Source organism: Pleurodeles waltl, chromosome 4_2 (genome assembly GCF_031143425.1).
Source record: "Pleurodeles waltl isolate 20211129_DDA chromosome 4_2, aPleWal1.hap1.20221129, whole genome shotgun sequence".
NCBI lineage: Eukaryota > Metazoa > Chordata > Amphibia > Caudata > Salamandridae > Pleurodeles > Pleurodeles waltl.
Genome location: NC_090443.1, coordinates 27,119,248 through 27,135,012, shown reverse-complemented (window position 1 = coordinate 27,135,012; position 15,765 = coordinate 27,119,248). Strand labels below are relative to the sequence as shown.

General features: G+C 50.2%; 1 protein-coding gene across 8 annotated transcripts in view; it reads left to right on the top strand.

The window, feature by feature from the left end:
• PALM3 (paralemmin 3) overlaps window positions 1-15,765 on the top strand; it is a 164,598-nt gene that overhangs the window by 73,769 nt on the left and 75,064 nt on the right. For 7 of the 8 annotated variants that reach the window (XM_069230457.1, XM_069230460.1, XM_069230459.1 and 4 more), the window contains exon 2: window positions 4,207-4,256. In XM_069230457.1, the coding sequence (XP_069086558.1) occupies window positions 4,207-4,256 (50 nt within the window). Of the gene's footprint in view, window positions 1-3,918; window positions 4,082-4,206; window positions 4,257-15,765 lie in introns of those variants that run through there. The other variant, XM_069230462.1, reaches the window with a different exon arrangement.

The following is a 15,765-nucleotide window of genomic DNA, read 5'->3' as shown; positions in this document are numbered from 1 at the left end:
CACCCAGCTCTCATACGCACACACTACAGCCAGCTCTCCTACACACACTACAGCCAGCTCTCATACACACACACTACAGCCAGCTCTCATACACACACACTACAGTCAGCTCTCCTACACACACTTCAGCCAGCTACCATAACACACTACAGACTGCTGTCATATACACACACTGCAGCCAGCTCTCCTACACACACACTGCACCCAGCTCTCATACACACACACTACAGCCAGGTCTCATAACACACGACAGCCAGCTCTCCTACACACACGCTGCATCCAGCTCTCATACACACACTACAGACAGCTCTCATACACACACACACACACACACACTACAGCCAGCTCTCATAACACACTACAGCCAGCTCTCCTACACACACACTACAGTCAGCTCTCCTACACACTACAGCCAGCTCTCATACACACACACTACAGCCAGCTCTCATAACACACTACAGCCAGCTCTCATAACACACTACAGCCAGCTCTCCTACACACACACTACAGCCAGCTCTCCTACACACACACTGCAACCAGCTCTCCTACACACCCTATACAGCCAGCTCTCATACACACACTACAGTCAGCTCTCCTACACACACTTCAGCCAGCTCTCATAACACACTACGGCCAGCTCTCATACACACACACTATAGCCAGCTCTCCTACACACACACTGCACCCAGCTCTCATACACACACACTACAGCCAGGTCTCATAACACACTACAGCCAGCTCTCCTACACACACACTGCAGCCAGCTCTCCTACACACACACTTCACCCAGCTCTCATACACACACACTACAGCCAGCTCTCCTACACACACTACAGCCAGCTCTCATACACACACACTACAGCCAGCTCTCATACACACACACACTACAGTCAGCTCTCATAACACACTACAGCCAGCTCTCCTACACCCACTACAGCCAGCTCTCATAACACACTACAGCCAGCTCTCCTACACACACTACAGCTAGCTCTCATACACACACACTACAGCCAGCTCTCATACACACACACTACAGCCAGCTCTCATAACACACTACAGCCAGCTCTCCTACACACACATAGCAACCAACTCTCCTACACACCCTCTACAGCCATCTCTCATACACACACTACAGTCAGCTCTCCTACACACACTTCAGCCAGCTCTAACACACTACAGCCAGCTCTCATACACACACACTACAGCCAGCTGTCCTACACACACACTGCACCCAGCTCTCATACACACACACTACAGCCAGCTCTCATAACACACTACAGCCAGCTCTCATACACACACACTGCACCCAGCTCTCATACACACACACTACAGCCAGCTCTCCTACACACACTACAGCCAGCTCTCATACACACACACACTACAGTCAGCTCTCATAACACACTACAGCCAGCTCTCCTACACCCACTACAGCCAGCTCTCATAACACACTACAGCCAGCTCTCCTACACACACTACAGCCAGCTCTCATACACACACACTACAGCCAGCTCTTATACACATACACTACAGCCAGCTCTCATAACACACTACAGCCAGCTCTCCAACACACTACAGCCAGCTCTCCTACACAAACACTGCAACCAGCTCTCCTACACACCCTCTACAGCCAGCTCTCATACACACACTACAGTCAGCTCTCCTACGCACACTTCAGCCAGCTATCATAACACACTACAGCCAGCTCTCATACACACACACTGCACCCAGCTCTCATACACACACACTACAGCCAGGTCTCATAACACATGACAGCCAGCTCTCCTACACACACGCTGCATCCAGCTCTCATACACACACTACAGACAGCTCTCATATACACACACACACACACTACAGCCAGCTCTCATAACACACTACAGCCAGCTCCCCTCCACACTCTTTACAGCCAGCTCTCCTACACACACACTACAGCCAGCTCTCCTACACACACACTACAGTCAGCTCTCCTACACACACTACAGCCAGCTCTCATAACCATCCTCTACAGCCAGCTCTCCTACACACACAGTACAGTGAGCTCTCCTACACACACACTGCAGTCAGCTTTCCTACACACACTGCATCCAGCTCTTATACACACACACTACAGCCAGCTCTCGTAACACACTACAGCCAGCTCTCCTACACACACTACAGCCAGCTCTCATACACACACACTACAGCCAGCTCTCATACACACACACTATAGCCAGCTCTCCTACACACACACACTACAGCCAGCTCCCCTACACACACTACAGCCAGCTCTCCTACACACACTACAGCCAGCTCTCGTAACACACTACAGCCAGCTCTCCTACACACACTACAGCCAGCTCTCATACACACACACTACAGCCAGCTCTCGTAACACACTACAGCCAGCTCTCCTACACACACTACAGCCAGCTCTCATACACACACACACTATAGCCAGCTCTCCTACACACACACTACAGCCAGCTCCCCTACACACACTACAGCCAGCTCTCCTACACACACTACAGCCAGCTCTCATACACACACACACTACAGCATGCTCTCGTAACACACTACAGCCAGCTCTCCTACACACACTACAGCCAGCTCTCATACACACACACTACAGCCAGCTCTCATACACACACACTATAACCAGCTCTCCTACACACACACTACAGCCAGCTCCCCTACACACACTACAGCCAGCTCTCCTACACACACTACAGCCAGCTCTCGTAACACACTACAGCCAGCTCTCATACACACACACTACAGCCAGCTCTCGTAACACACTACAGCCAGCTCTCCTACACACACTACAGCCAGCTCTCGTAGCACACTACAGCCAGCTCTCCTACACACACTACAGCCAGCTCTCATACACACACACTATAGCCAGCTCTCCTACACACACACTACAGCCAGCTCCCCTACACACACTACAGCCAGCTCTCCTACACACACTACAGCCAGCTCTCATACACACACACACACACTACAGTCAGCTCTCCTACACACACTACAGCCAGCTATCCTACACACACTACAGCCAGCTCCCCTACACACACTACAGCCAGCTCTCCTACACACACTACAGCCAGCTCTCCTACACACACTATAGCCAGCTCTCAGTACAGCCAGATCTCCTACAAACTCCCCTATAGCCAGCTTTCCTACACCAGACCCAAGTTCAGTCCAGCAAGTCAGCTCCCCTATAGCAGCTGTGACAACTAGCGCCACGACACCGTCTTCCCGAGCTGGCTCTCCTATACAAACACCTAAAGCCAACATCCCTACACCAATACCCACCGCCACCACCACTGCAAAAACCTCCCAAAGCCAGAGCTCCTACAACAACTCCAAGAGCCAGCCCTCCCGCGTCACACCCTACTGCCAGCACCGCTACAAACCCCCTGCGTCGCCTCCTACAGAAAGGGAGCCTTCCTCCCTCCTTGCGGCCAGCACCCCATACAGCCACCGTTCCTACACTACCCCTAGGCCCTCTGCTGCACCACTCACCCGACACCCACCAACCTCCAAAGCCAAAGGCCCTGTCCAACCATGACACCACCCTCCGCATCCGCCGCCCTTCAACCATCCTGCACAGCCAAAGACCTCAAGCGGCACCATGCCGAGTGTGAGCCTTTCACCCCGTCTGCAGGTCTCAGGCTGTCCCTGTGAGTTACCCTCTAGCCCCAAGGCTGTCCCATGTCAGATCTCAGCACGTCCCTCGGGCACGCCACAGCCATGTTTTTCGTTACATTCAGGTACTTGTAATGTGGCTGTTCCCATTACACACGCAGGGCCGCCGACCGGGGGAAGGCCAGGCTTTGAAACCCCCATTTGCCCGAGGCCCTGCCTGAACTTGTGGCGAATTTTTAAGATGCTTCTGTGCTCTGGGCGGAAGCTGAGTGTGAGATAGAGAGTCTGGGGTGTGCGTGAGAAAGAAGGTGACGCAGACAGATCCTGGGGGGCGAGAGACCGTCTGTGGCTGTGAGGGGGAGCGAGGCCGGGTCTGAAGGAGTGAGGAAGAGAGCGTTTCGGGGACAGCGAGGCAGAGGGAAGGAGCGCGACAGGGGAAGAGGAGAGACAGCGCCTGGTGAGGAGTAGGGGACGCCGGGGAGGAGTAAAGGGCAAGGGAAGAGGTAGGGGGAGTGAGCAGGTGGGGAGCGCTGGGAGCCTCTCGTCTTGGGTTGGGGCTGACCCTGTGTTTTTTACCCACAGGGAAGATGGAAGAGACAACAGAATACACGCGGAGACTGCAGGCCATAACTGTGAGTACCCCCGCTTTCCCGCTCTGTCGCTGTGAGTACATCAGGTCCCATTCTCTGCTACTGTGAGTGCTTCCGCTCTCCGCTCCCCGCTCTGTGAGCACTCCCTGCCCCCCCGATCTGTGGCTGAGTACATCAGGTGGGTCCCACTCCTTGTGGCTGAGAGTACCCCTGCTCTCAGTTCTGTGACTGTGAGTACCCCTTACTCCTCGACCTGTCACTGTGAGTGCATCAAGTCCCACTCTCTTTGACTGTGAGTACCCTGATCCACGATATGTATCTGTGAGCTTTGTGTAGCTGCAAAAACCCTCTGTTCCCCCAGACTCCGTCAGCGACTATATCCTTCGCTCACCTGTGAGCACATCCTGCCGCCCAGCTGTGCCTGTGAGTACTCACCGACATAAATTATCTCCAGGCTACAAACGTGAGCACCTTTCTTCTGTTCTATGTTATTACTGTATATCATCATCTCTAAGCTGTGAGTGTGAGTATCTGTGTTCTCTTTGCCGTGATTGTGAGTATCCCTACTCTCCTCACTGGAACTGTAAGTAACCCCTGCTCGCCATGCTGTCACTGTGAGTAACCCATACTCCCTGAGCTGCCATTTTGAGGACCCTTACTCTCCTTCTTGTGACTGTGAGTAACCCCTAATTTCCTTGCTGCGACTGTGAGTACCCTCTGCTCTCCGTGCTGTAAATGTGAGTACCTGTTGTACTGCCTGTTTTCATCAGGTCCTGTCTGTAATGACTGTGCGGGCAACAAAACATGGGCTGGATTGAGCTCCAAGGTAATTACCGACGGGTGAGAGGAATCGAAGCTTTCCATCCAATACATTCAGATGCGAGTACCTTGTTTGCACCCCACTCAAGAGTCCCAGATTTTCCGAAACCGGTCTGCGGCTGCCTGTTTCCAATTCAGAGGCGTCCTGCCTTTGAAGTTCAGGCTGGACTGTTCCTATTGGAGCAGGGCCATGCCTGATTTGTATGAGGACGTTTCCTGTCTGTAGTCGCACAGAGGGCTGAAGAAAGGTGGACTGGAAGGCAGCATCACTTTTTTGTTTTGCTCCACGCGGCGCCTTAAGTGTGACAGGTGTGCCCAGATGTGTCTCGTGCCCCTTTACCACAAGACTCAAGTGGACCCCACGAGCAAGTCCCAGATACGCTGAACCCGGTCTGTGGGTCACTTGTTCCTATTCAGAGGGGGCCTTACTTGGCAGCTGGGCAGGACTGTGCCCATCGAAGCAGGACCAGGGCTGGTTGCTACATGGGATGGCATGGTGGGCAATAAAAAGAGATGGCCCACCGGTGGCTAAGAATAATCCAAGAAATCCGCCTGCACCGTTATGTTTTCCGCACTACTATTGGTTTTACCACTGTCTGTAGTACTCATATTGCTACTAGTAACAAGGATATTACCGCGAGAGGCACCTGCAAATGCTACTACTGGCTCTACAAATAGTGCCACCTATTTTACAGCTACTAATAGTAGCACAAGCATGAGTGCAGGATCTCTAGTAATAGTCCTACTAATACTACAGCAGATCCTACAGCACTTAGCACTGCTTCTACTGCCGCTACAGCTATTGCTACCACTAGCAGGAAAATGCAATAGAAACTACTATTTCTAGTACGACCATCACCTGTGCCTGCAGTAGTAGTATTACTATTGTTACTACCAGTACGGGTTAAGGTCCATTTGTACTGGGGTGTTATGAGTCAGACCATTAGTAGTGGGGCCAATTGTAAAAGTTCTTGTAGTGGTAGTAGTAAAAAGGGCAGTTGGGCATATTCGCTGGGTACATATGATCAGAGCAGAATCGCAAGGTATATATATATATATATATATATATATATATGTGAGGGACTACGTGGGCAAAGTTTCCGAATATAGGTGACTGAAGGGTTGACGTCAGGGTCACCACATGTATATGGCTGTCTGTGAAAAGTTAACAAAAGCACAACCTTTAGTTTACAACTTTGGTGCTGTGACTGCTCTACAGTCTACACTTCTCTCCTTCAATGGTGTCACTTCCTGACCCAGGAGTCGAAAGCATTTCCCAAAATAGAAGACTACCTTTCTAATAATAGCTATTTTACAAAGTTATTTTCTGAGAGGAGCTGAAACATGAATAGTATGGAACAGAATATCTTATTTTTAGAGTAGTTATGTTACGCTTTTGCGAATGACACGGTCGCCGTGACGTGGCTCTGTGCTGCTGCGGTAATGCCCTGTTCACGCGCAGGGGTAGGGATGCAGTGGATCTACTGCTCAGGAGGCAATGCAGTTTCTTCTCGGGGTATAGTGATTGGCCAAGCCTAATGAGATGCAGAGAGCAATATTCATAGAGCTAGCACGCGTCTGAGCTCTCATGTAAACCAGGGGCTTAATACAGGCACCTGCAGCGCAAGAGGTTGGGGGCAGGGGGGCAAGCCATCAGGAGATCCAACCCCTCGGGCCCCCATTCATCCCAAGGCCAATGAATATCTGTGAGATATAGGAGACTCATCGTATTCTGCAGGGGCCCTGTCATTTTGCCTCACGCCACTGATGTGAACAGGAGTAACTACCGTTCTGAAGTTACATATGAAAACAGAGAGGCCAAAGGCAAGCAAACATTTGCAAAAAACAACGCCTTGCAATGGGAATTGCCCAGAATTCCCAATGGGGCTGGTGGTAGCAGTGACGTGCCTCACTGGGAATCACAAGTGATGCAGGATTACAGCACGGCACCAGGTATTCCCGAGTGCAGCCACTCCATGTTTTTAACAAGGACAAATCCTCCCCATCAGACCTGGAGGATTTTGTGCTTGGCCTAAAGATCAGGACTACATTTTTACATATGTGAATCAATACAGAAACACAGATTGGGCAAAATGAGCACAGACAGATAACTGTCCCCAAAATGTGTGTGAAAAATGCTGCTTTATTGAAACAGGTGCGCACGACAATACTGCCTTTGCATATCACCTTACAAAACTATAGGCCTCACTATACATTCAACATCTGCCTAACACGTACCCCCACCCCTAAAATGTCACCCTCCCCTTTAACCGTGCAAAAACTACCCCATGAACTACTAACTTCTGTTACTCAAAACTCTTGAACTTCCCCCCAATTAACTTTGAACTCGTGAACCTTACTAAATGCAACTTCCTGTGGAAATAACCTTAATACCTGCTCTCTTTCTGCTTAGAATTTGTTGAACTCCTTTCTTAGGGCCTGGTTCCCCTTTGTAAATTCCAATGACCTTCTGTAAGGGCCCCTCCAACCTTCTAGGCATCCCTCACCAGAACAAATGGGCATCCCTGACTTTTTTTTCTGCCTCCCTTTTACTCCTAGTCTCCTCCTATACTACACCCCTAAGAGTCCATGATACAAACTCCCTAATCTCCAGTAGGTAGAGCCTTGTGCCAAATCTCAAGAAGTGCACCCCGTCCACATGAAAGAACTCTGCCGTATCATAAAGCAGATCTGTATGCGTTTTGCAACCAATATTCAATTCCCTGTAAAAACACCTAATTTCCTTGTTGAGCTCTTTACGAGCTCTATTTATGGCCGCTGGTTTGTAAGCACCCTTCCAAACCCTCCTAGGCACAAACTTAGTCCACACCGGAAAGCAACCCAACCACTGACCCTTAATCTCTGACAAGTCTTGTTTCATAAGTTTCACCAGTACCAAATCTTCCTCTTGCACCAAATCATTTCCCCCTAGATGAATGATCAAGATATCTGGGCACCAAGATCCCCCTTTCAATTTATTAAAACATTTCAGCAATTCCCTCTATTTCATGTCCCCTTTCCCATGCCACGAAACCATACCAGATGCTTCATCTCACCAAAATTAGCTACATTCAATGTCCTGGCTTCTTTTGCTGCCCATGTGATGAAGGAGAGTCCTACCATCCACACATTTAATGTTGCTGATAAAGGCCCTGGCACTGAACCTACAAAAGAAAAAGATGTTTGCACCATGTATTGTGTTAGAAAATGTACCACCCCCCATTCTACCGCACGTCTCCGAAAGCACTCTGAAGACCACCTTCCCAGTTGCTTTATGCCCTCCCGGGACCACCCTCGCCATCCTGCCTCTGTAGCTGCCCCAATTCTAAATGAATGAGTTTCAAAATCCTTTCCAGCAAATCCTAGGCATGTCAAGGCTTTCCGTAAAATCTGCAACAATTGAAATGCTGAGACTACTCTGTCATTTATGTGCATAAAGACTAAACCTGCCCTCATTAACGTCAGCCCTTCCAATCGTAATCCCCACTGCAGGGGGCAAACTTTGTCTTTCTGTACCGGTAACAACACATACTCCCTTGCACTCTCCGATCCATCTTGGAACAACGCAAGAAGATAGGCACCCCTTGTGACTGCAGCGAAACGCGCCCCCCGCACAACTAGCCTTTTCCCCACCTGGTGCCCAACATTTCCGATACCCTAAAATCCCCAAAAAACGTCCACACCATTAATGTTGCAAAAATAACAGTTTCCTGCTGTGAATGACAAATCTGTGGGAGGGCTGCCACTACTCTCCGTAATAAGTCCAGAGTCAGCGGCATCCTTGCCTGACTGGAACGGCCCGGCAATCCAGTATGGGGGCACCCATCTCTCCCGCTGATGATGCATAGCCCCAGAAAGGTTTGCCCATGAACACTTCACCCGCTAATTTACCTGCTATTGTCACCCGTGACTGTCCCTACTCAATAAAACTTAAAGTAAATTGAACTACATCCTCAACCCTATCCCTTCCTGTCACTCTCCTGACTGCGCCCGACCCAATAAATTCCATCGAAGCCTGTGCATAAGCTTTCCTTGTGGACACTGCCAAAGAGCCTATCACCAGCTGCAGCATCCTTTCACGCCTACAGTCCAAAACTGTTGTGGCATGTGGGTCCATTGCCGTTTGGCCTCAGTGGCAAGCCCTTGGAACCTCTCTCACTGTGAACGAGACAAAGCATCCCCAATGTCATTGTGGACACATGTTGAGCTTTGAACATGATATTGTACCACAGACACTCGCATTAGATTAAGCACCTGTGGGTTTATTGCCGATTGCCTATTAACAACCTGCCCCACTGACATATTGCCTACATGAAACAAGACTCTTTTGTGCTGCAGAAAGTGACTCCACTAATATACCACCAGTACTACAGGAAAGAGCTCCAAAAAGGCAATGCTTCATCCTCCTCCCTTCCACCCTGGTGGCCACTCCTCAGCACACCATTTTCCCTGCCAATAAATGCCAAAGCCAACTTTGCCCGAAGCGTCAAAATAAATATGTGCCTCCCACTCCATCTCCAATGGAGTACAGCTAGGACTGCCATTGAATGAATCCAGGAACATGCCCCACATGCGCAACTTCCCTCACACCTGCTAACAGTCTTAAGTGATGATGAGGCAAGAAATGTCCTGACAGTGCCAAGCCCAGATGCCTGCAAAAAGTTTGTCTTGCCCTGACCACCGTACAAGCAAAATTCAAGAGGCCCAAAAGGACTCACACCTCCCTCACGTGACCTTCACTCTTGCCAGCATATTGTCCAACAGTAAATCCATTGGCACTTTCTTTTCAATTGGCAAGCGGGGTTCCAATCTCACAGAGCCCAGCTCAATCCACACAAAAGAAATCGAGGTAGGGGGACCCACTGTCTTTACTGGCACCAGAGGAACCACCATGTCCTTCATGAGCTCCTGGAAACTAACCAGCAAAATCTGGCAGTCCACAGAACCGGAAGGCGTAACAAAGTCATCCAAATAATGTGTTACCTATTCTTGACCGGTACTATATGTGAAAAGCCATTCCAAAAATGAGCTGAAGTGCTCAAAAAGTGAATACGATATGGCACAGCCCATAGGTAGAGCTTTGTCGACATACCAATGTCCCTCAAACTGTATGCCCAGCGACTCAAAGTCATCTGGGTGAACTGGTAATAACCAAAATGCAGACTTGATGCCACACTTTGCCATAAGGGCACCTTGGCCGGCTTGTTCCTCTAAAGCCATGGCCACATCAACCGAGGAGCAGGATACTGATGAGACCTTTCCCAGAATGAAATTGTTCACTGACCCCCCTTCAGGCTAAGATCGGTGTATCAACCTGTATTGTCCCTGTTCCTTCTTCAGCACAACTCAGATGGGTAAAAAAAACAATTCTAAATTTGCCAATCCTGAAACGGTCCTGCCACCCTACCTTCAGCCTCTTCTGTTACAAGTTTTTCCCTGACCACTTGTGGATGTTTCTTTGCAGATTTAAGATTCTCATCCCAACGCCTCTGCCTTGGCCCTTCGTAACCCAACTTGAAACCCTGTGTGAAACCCTCGGCCAATTGTGCAGCATCACCCTGTTTAGGATATAGCCGCAACCAATAATGTAGCCTGTACACGTTAAACGGTGTATGAGCCCTTCCCATCAGCCCCTTGTCCTCCCCTGCCCCCTCTAAAATGTCCCTGCGGTCCATGTTGCCACCGTTAGGTAACTGCTTGCTGTTGCCCCTGCCGTTATACTGACCTGCTAGTCCCCCTTGTGCTCCTTCCTGGTTACTGTAGCACTGTACCAGAGCGTACCGTTCTCTGCACTTTGAGCACTCAAGGCGGAACTAACAGTACTCCCTCATGCAGAGTCCCTTATTAAAGTCCCAGCTCGCTCCCAAGGTCCCTCCCTGGTGTTTGGTTGCTGACCCCACCTCTTCTCGGGTGGGACATGCTTGAAAGGGCAGGTACTCTATTGGTAGACCACCGGCCATAAAGACCGTCTTGACAAACTTTGCCAGACCAAGAGTTTGCTGCCATAGGTTAGTGTCTATTTCCCCCCATTTTGCTTCCGGATCCGCTGCCATGCGTGCCCTAAGCACCTCATCATACTGTGCCCATGCATCACCACTGAAGGAGAGCTGAGCCTTTCTGATCACATCTATATATTTAAGCAATGCCACGCTCTGTTCTGGATACTTTTTGCAATACACGCTTGCATAAATTAGGAAAGCCCATGTCCAATTCTCAATCGTTACTGGCACCCGTGGGCTTTTAGCCAGCTCATATTCCTCCTCCTTTGACCCCTCCTTTGCCCACACTCCCTGTGTAACAATTTTAGGATCTCCACGCACACAACTTTTCTTTTGTGGTGAACATCAAATGCGCTCCCAAGGGCTTAGAGACTCCCATGGATGGAAGTTTTTTTTACCTTTAGCTCCTTGCTCTTTTTACCGTCCCCTACCTTGTGAATGTCTCCTTCTTTCCCTTTCTCCTCTACCCTCTGCCCCCATGTGTCGGAAGTGTCCCCTTCCCCCTCGTCCGTCCTGACCTGTGCCTCCGTGTTCTTTATTTGTGGGGTCTCATCACATTGGCCTCCCTTTTCAGGCCCCACTCCTGCATCTTTAACGTATTTGCCTTTCATTAGACGTACCTCACCCATGCTTCCACCACATCTAACTTCCACCCCTTTATCCTCCTAACTCCGACCACATTTTTGCTTACCTGGTGTTAAGGTCAGCGCTAGCACAAAAGCCTGCTGTCTTGCCATTGTTTGCAATGCCATCCTCTCCTTGGTCCCCTGGTGCTGCTACGACTTGTCCTGCACATATTACTGCGAGAAGCATTAGGTGGCCCCCACAACTCCTCGCTCCCACACATCCCTTCGACCATCCTCCATTTCACTCTCCCCTTCTACTATTTCCCCCTCCACTGGGCTATCTTCATTATAGTCTAAATCCATGCCCTCCACCCAGCTCACTTGGGCCTCAGCTCTACCACCAGTTACCACTTTGGGCACTTCGCAGCCCCCTTTTGGTTCCTTCAACCTTACACCATTTTTACTGGCTACACCACATGGCACCCCTAAATCCACTTGAGGAGTAATTATTAATTGAGCTGTAGGGACCATACCATAGCCACTCGTGCTGCTGTGTCTCACTCCTGACCCCTGACTCACCACTCTGGCAGAGCACGCTCGTTCTCGCTACGCTACTCCCCCCTGCAAGGCTGTTATAAACCTACGCAGGGTGCTCACCGCTGGGTCCCTCAATGCCGCCCGACTGGCCACTCTGCGCCAAGCAGACTCTTCCCCTCTGGGACCAATGCTCTCCCGACTCTGTAACTTCCTCCTCGTGAGCGACCTGCAAAAAACCTGGTGAGACCGTTGTGCATCCCTCTCTGCCCCTGACCTGGTAATAGGAATGTCCTCCCACCCCTGACCACCTCCCTCCCCTCACCTGCTGTGAGAAGGTAGCCTCTTTCTAGCCTTGTTACCCCCACTTTTGGCCTGTTTGTGAGTGTATGTCAGGGTGTTTGTCACTGTTTTCACTGTCTCACTGGGATCCTGATTGCCAGGCCTCAGTGCTCATAGTGAAAACACTATGTTTTCAGTATGTTTGTTATGTGTCACTGGGGTCCTGCTCGTCAGGACCCCAGTGCTCATAGGTTTGTGGCCTATATGTATGTGTCACTGGGACCCTGTCACACAGGGCCCCAGTGCTCATAGGTGTGCATGTGTATGTTCCCTGTGTGGTGCCTAACTGTCTCACTGAGGCTCTGCTAACCAGAACCTCAGTGGTTATGCTCTCTCATTTCTTTCCAAATTGTCACTGACAGGCTAGTGACCATTTTTACCAATTTACATTGGCTTACTGGAACACCCTTATAATTCCCTAGTATATGGTACTGAGGTACCCAGGGTATTGGGGTTCCAGGAGATCCCTATGGGCTGCAGCATTTCTTTTGCCACCCATAGGGAGCTCTGACAATTCTTACACAGGCCTGCCACTGCAGCCTGAGTGAAATAACGTCCACGTTATTTCACAGCCATTTTACACTGCACTTAAGTAACTTATAAGTCACCTATATGTCTAACCTTTACCTGGTAAAGGTTAGGTGCAAAGTTACTTAGTGTGAGGGCACCCTGGCACTAGCCAAGGTGCCCCCACATTGTTCAGAGCCAATTCACTGAACTTTGTGAGTGCGGGGACACCATTACACGCGTGCACTACATATAGGTCACTACCTATATGTAGCTTCACCATGGTAACTCCGAATATGGCCATGTAACATGTCTATGATCATGGAATTGCCCCCTCTATGCCATCCTGGCATTGTTGGTACAATTCCATGATCCCAGTGGTCTGTAGCACAGACCCTGGTACTGCCAGACTGCCCTTCCTGGGGTTTCTCTGCAGCTGCTGCTGCTGCCAACCCCTCAGACAGGCAGCTGCCCTCCTGGGGTCCAGCCAGGCCTGGCCCAGGATGGCAGAACAAAGAACTTCCTCTGAGAGAGGGTGTGACACCCTCTCCCTTTGGAAAATGGTGTGAAGGCAGGGGAGGAGTAGCCTCCCCCAGCCTCTGGAAATGCTTTGTTGGGCACAGGTGTGCCCAATTCTGCATAAGCCAGTCTACACCGGTTCAGGGACCCCTTAGCCCCTGCTCTGGCGCGAAACTGGACAAAGGAAAGGGGAGTGACCACTCCCCTGACCTGCACCTCCCCTGGGAGGTGTCCAGAGCTCCTCCAGTGTGCTCCAGACCTCTGCCATCTTGGAAACAGAGGTGCTGCTGGCACACTGGACTGCTCTGAGTGGCCAGTGCCACCAGGTGACGTCAGAGACTCCTTGTGATAGGCTCCTTCAGGTGTTAGTATCCTTTCCTCTCTCCTAGGTAGCCAAACCCTCTTTTCTGGCTATTTAGGGTCTCTGTCTCTGGGGAAACTTTAGATAACGAATGCATGAGCTCAGCCGAGTTCCTCTGCATCTCCCTCTTCACCTTCTGATAAGGAATCGACCGCTGACCGCGCTGGAAGCCTGCAAACCTGCAACATAGTAGCAAAGACGACTACTGCAACTCTGTAACGCTGATCCTGCCGCCTTCTCGACTGTTTTCCTGCTTGTGCATGCTGTGGGGGTAGCCTGCCTCCTCTCTGCACCAGAAGCTCCGAAGAAATCTCCCGTGGGTCGACGGAATCGTCCCCCTGCAACCGCAGGCACCAAAAAGCTGCATCTCCGGTCCCTTGGGTCTCCTCTCAGCACGACGAGCGAGGTCCCTCGAATCCAGCGACACCGTCCAAGTGACCCCCACAGTCCAGTGACTCTTCAGCCCAAGTTTGGTGGAGGTAAGTCCTTGCCTCACCTCGCTGGGCTGCATTGCTGGGAACCGCGACTTTGCAAGCTTCTCCGGCCCCTGTGCACTTCCGGCGGAAATCCTTCGTGCACAGCCAAGCCTGGGTCCACGGCACTCTAACCTGCATTGCACGACTTTCTAAGTTGGTCTCCGGCGACGTGGGACTCCTTTGTGCAACTTCGGCGAGCACCGTTTCACGCATCCTCGTAGTGCCTGTTTCTGGCACTTCTCCGGGTGCTACCTGCTTCAGTGAGGGCTCTTTGTCTTGCTCGACGTCCCCTCTCTCTGCAGGTCTAATTTGCGACCTCCTGGTCCCTCCTGGGCCCCAGCAGCGTCCAAAAACGCCAAACGCACGATTTGCGTGTAGCAAGGCTTGTTGGCGTCCATCCGGCGGGAAAACACTTCTGCACGACTCTCCAAGGCGTGGGGGATCCATCCTCCAAAGGGGAAGTCTCTAGCCCTTGTCGTTCCTGCAGTATTCACAGTTCTTCAGCCTAGTAAGAGCTTCTTTGCACCAACCGCTGGCATTTCTTGGGCATCTGCCCATCTCCGAGCTGTTTGTGACTTTTGGACTTGGTCCACTTGCTCCACAGGTACCTTCAGACAGGAATCCATCGTTGTTGCATTGCTGATTTGTGTTTTTCTTGCATTCTCCCTCTAACACGACTATTTTGTCCTTAGGGGAACTTTGGTGCACTTTGCACTCACTTTTCAGGGTCTTGGGGTGGGTTATTTTGCTAACTCTCACTATTTTCTAATAGTCCCAGCGACCCTCTACAAGGTCACATAGGTTTGGGGTCCATTCGTGGTTCGCATTCCACTTCTGGAGTATATGGTTTGTGTTGCCCCTATCCCTATGTTTCCCCATTGCATCCTATTGTAACTATACATTGTTTGCACTGTTTTCTAAGACTATACTGCATATTTTTGCTATTGTGTATATATATCTTGTGTATATTTCCTATCCTCTCACTGAGGGTACACTCTAAGATACTTTGGCATATTGTCATAAAAATAAAGTACCTTTATTTTTAGTATAACTGTGTATTGTGTTTTCTTATGATATTGTGCATATGACACTAAGTGGTACTGTAGTAGCTTCACACGTCTCCTAGTTCAGCCTGAGCTGCTTTGCTAAGCTACCATTATCTATCAGCCTAAGCTGCTAGACACCCTATACACTAATAAGGGATAACTGGGCCTGGTGCAAGGTGCAAGTACCCCTTGGTACTCACTACAAGCCAGTCCAGCCTCCTACATTGGTTGTGCAGTGGTGGGATAAGTGCTTGAGACTACTTACCACTCTTGTCATTGTACTTTTCATAAGAGAAAAATATACAAAACAAGGTCAGTGTATATACACATAGCCAAAAAGTTTTGCATTTCCTCTTTTCACTCTTTTCTAAGTGCTGAAAAG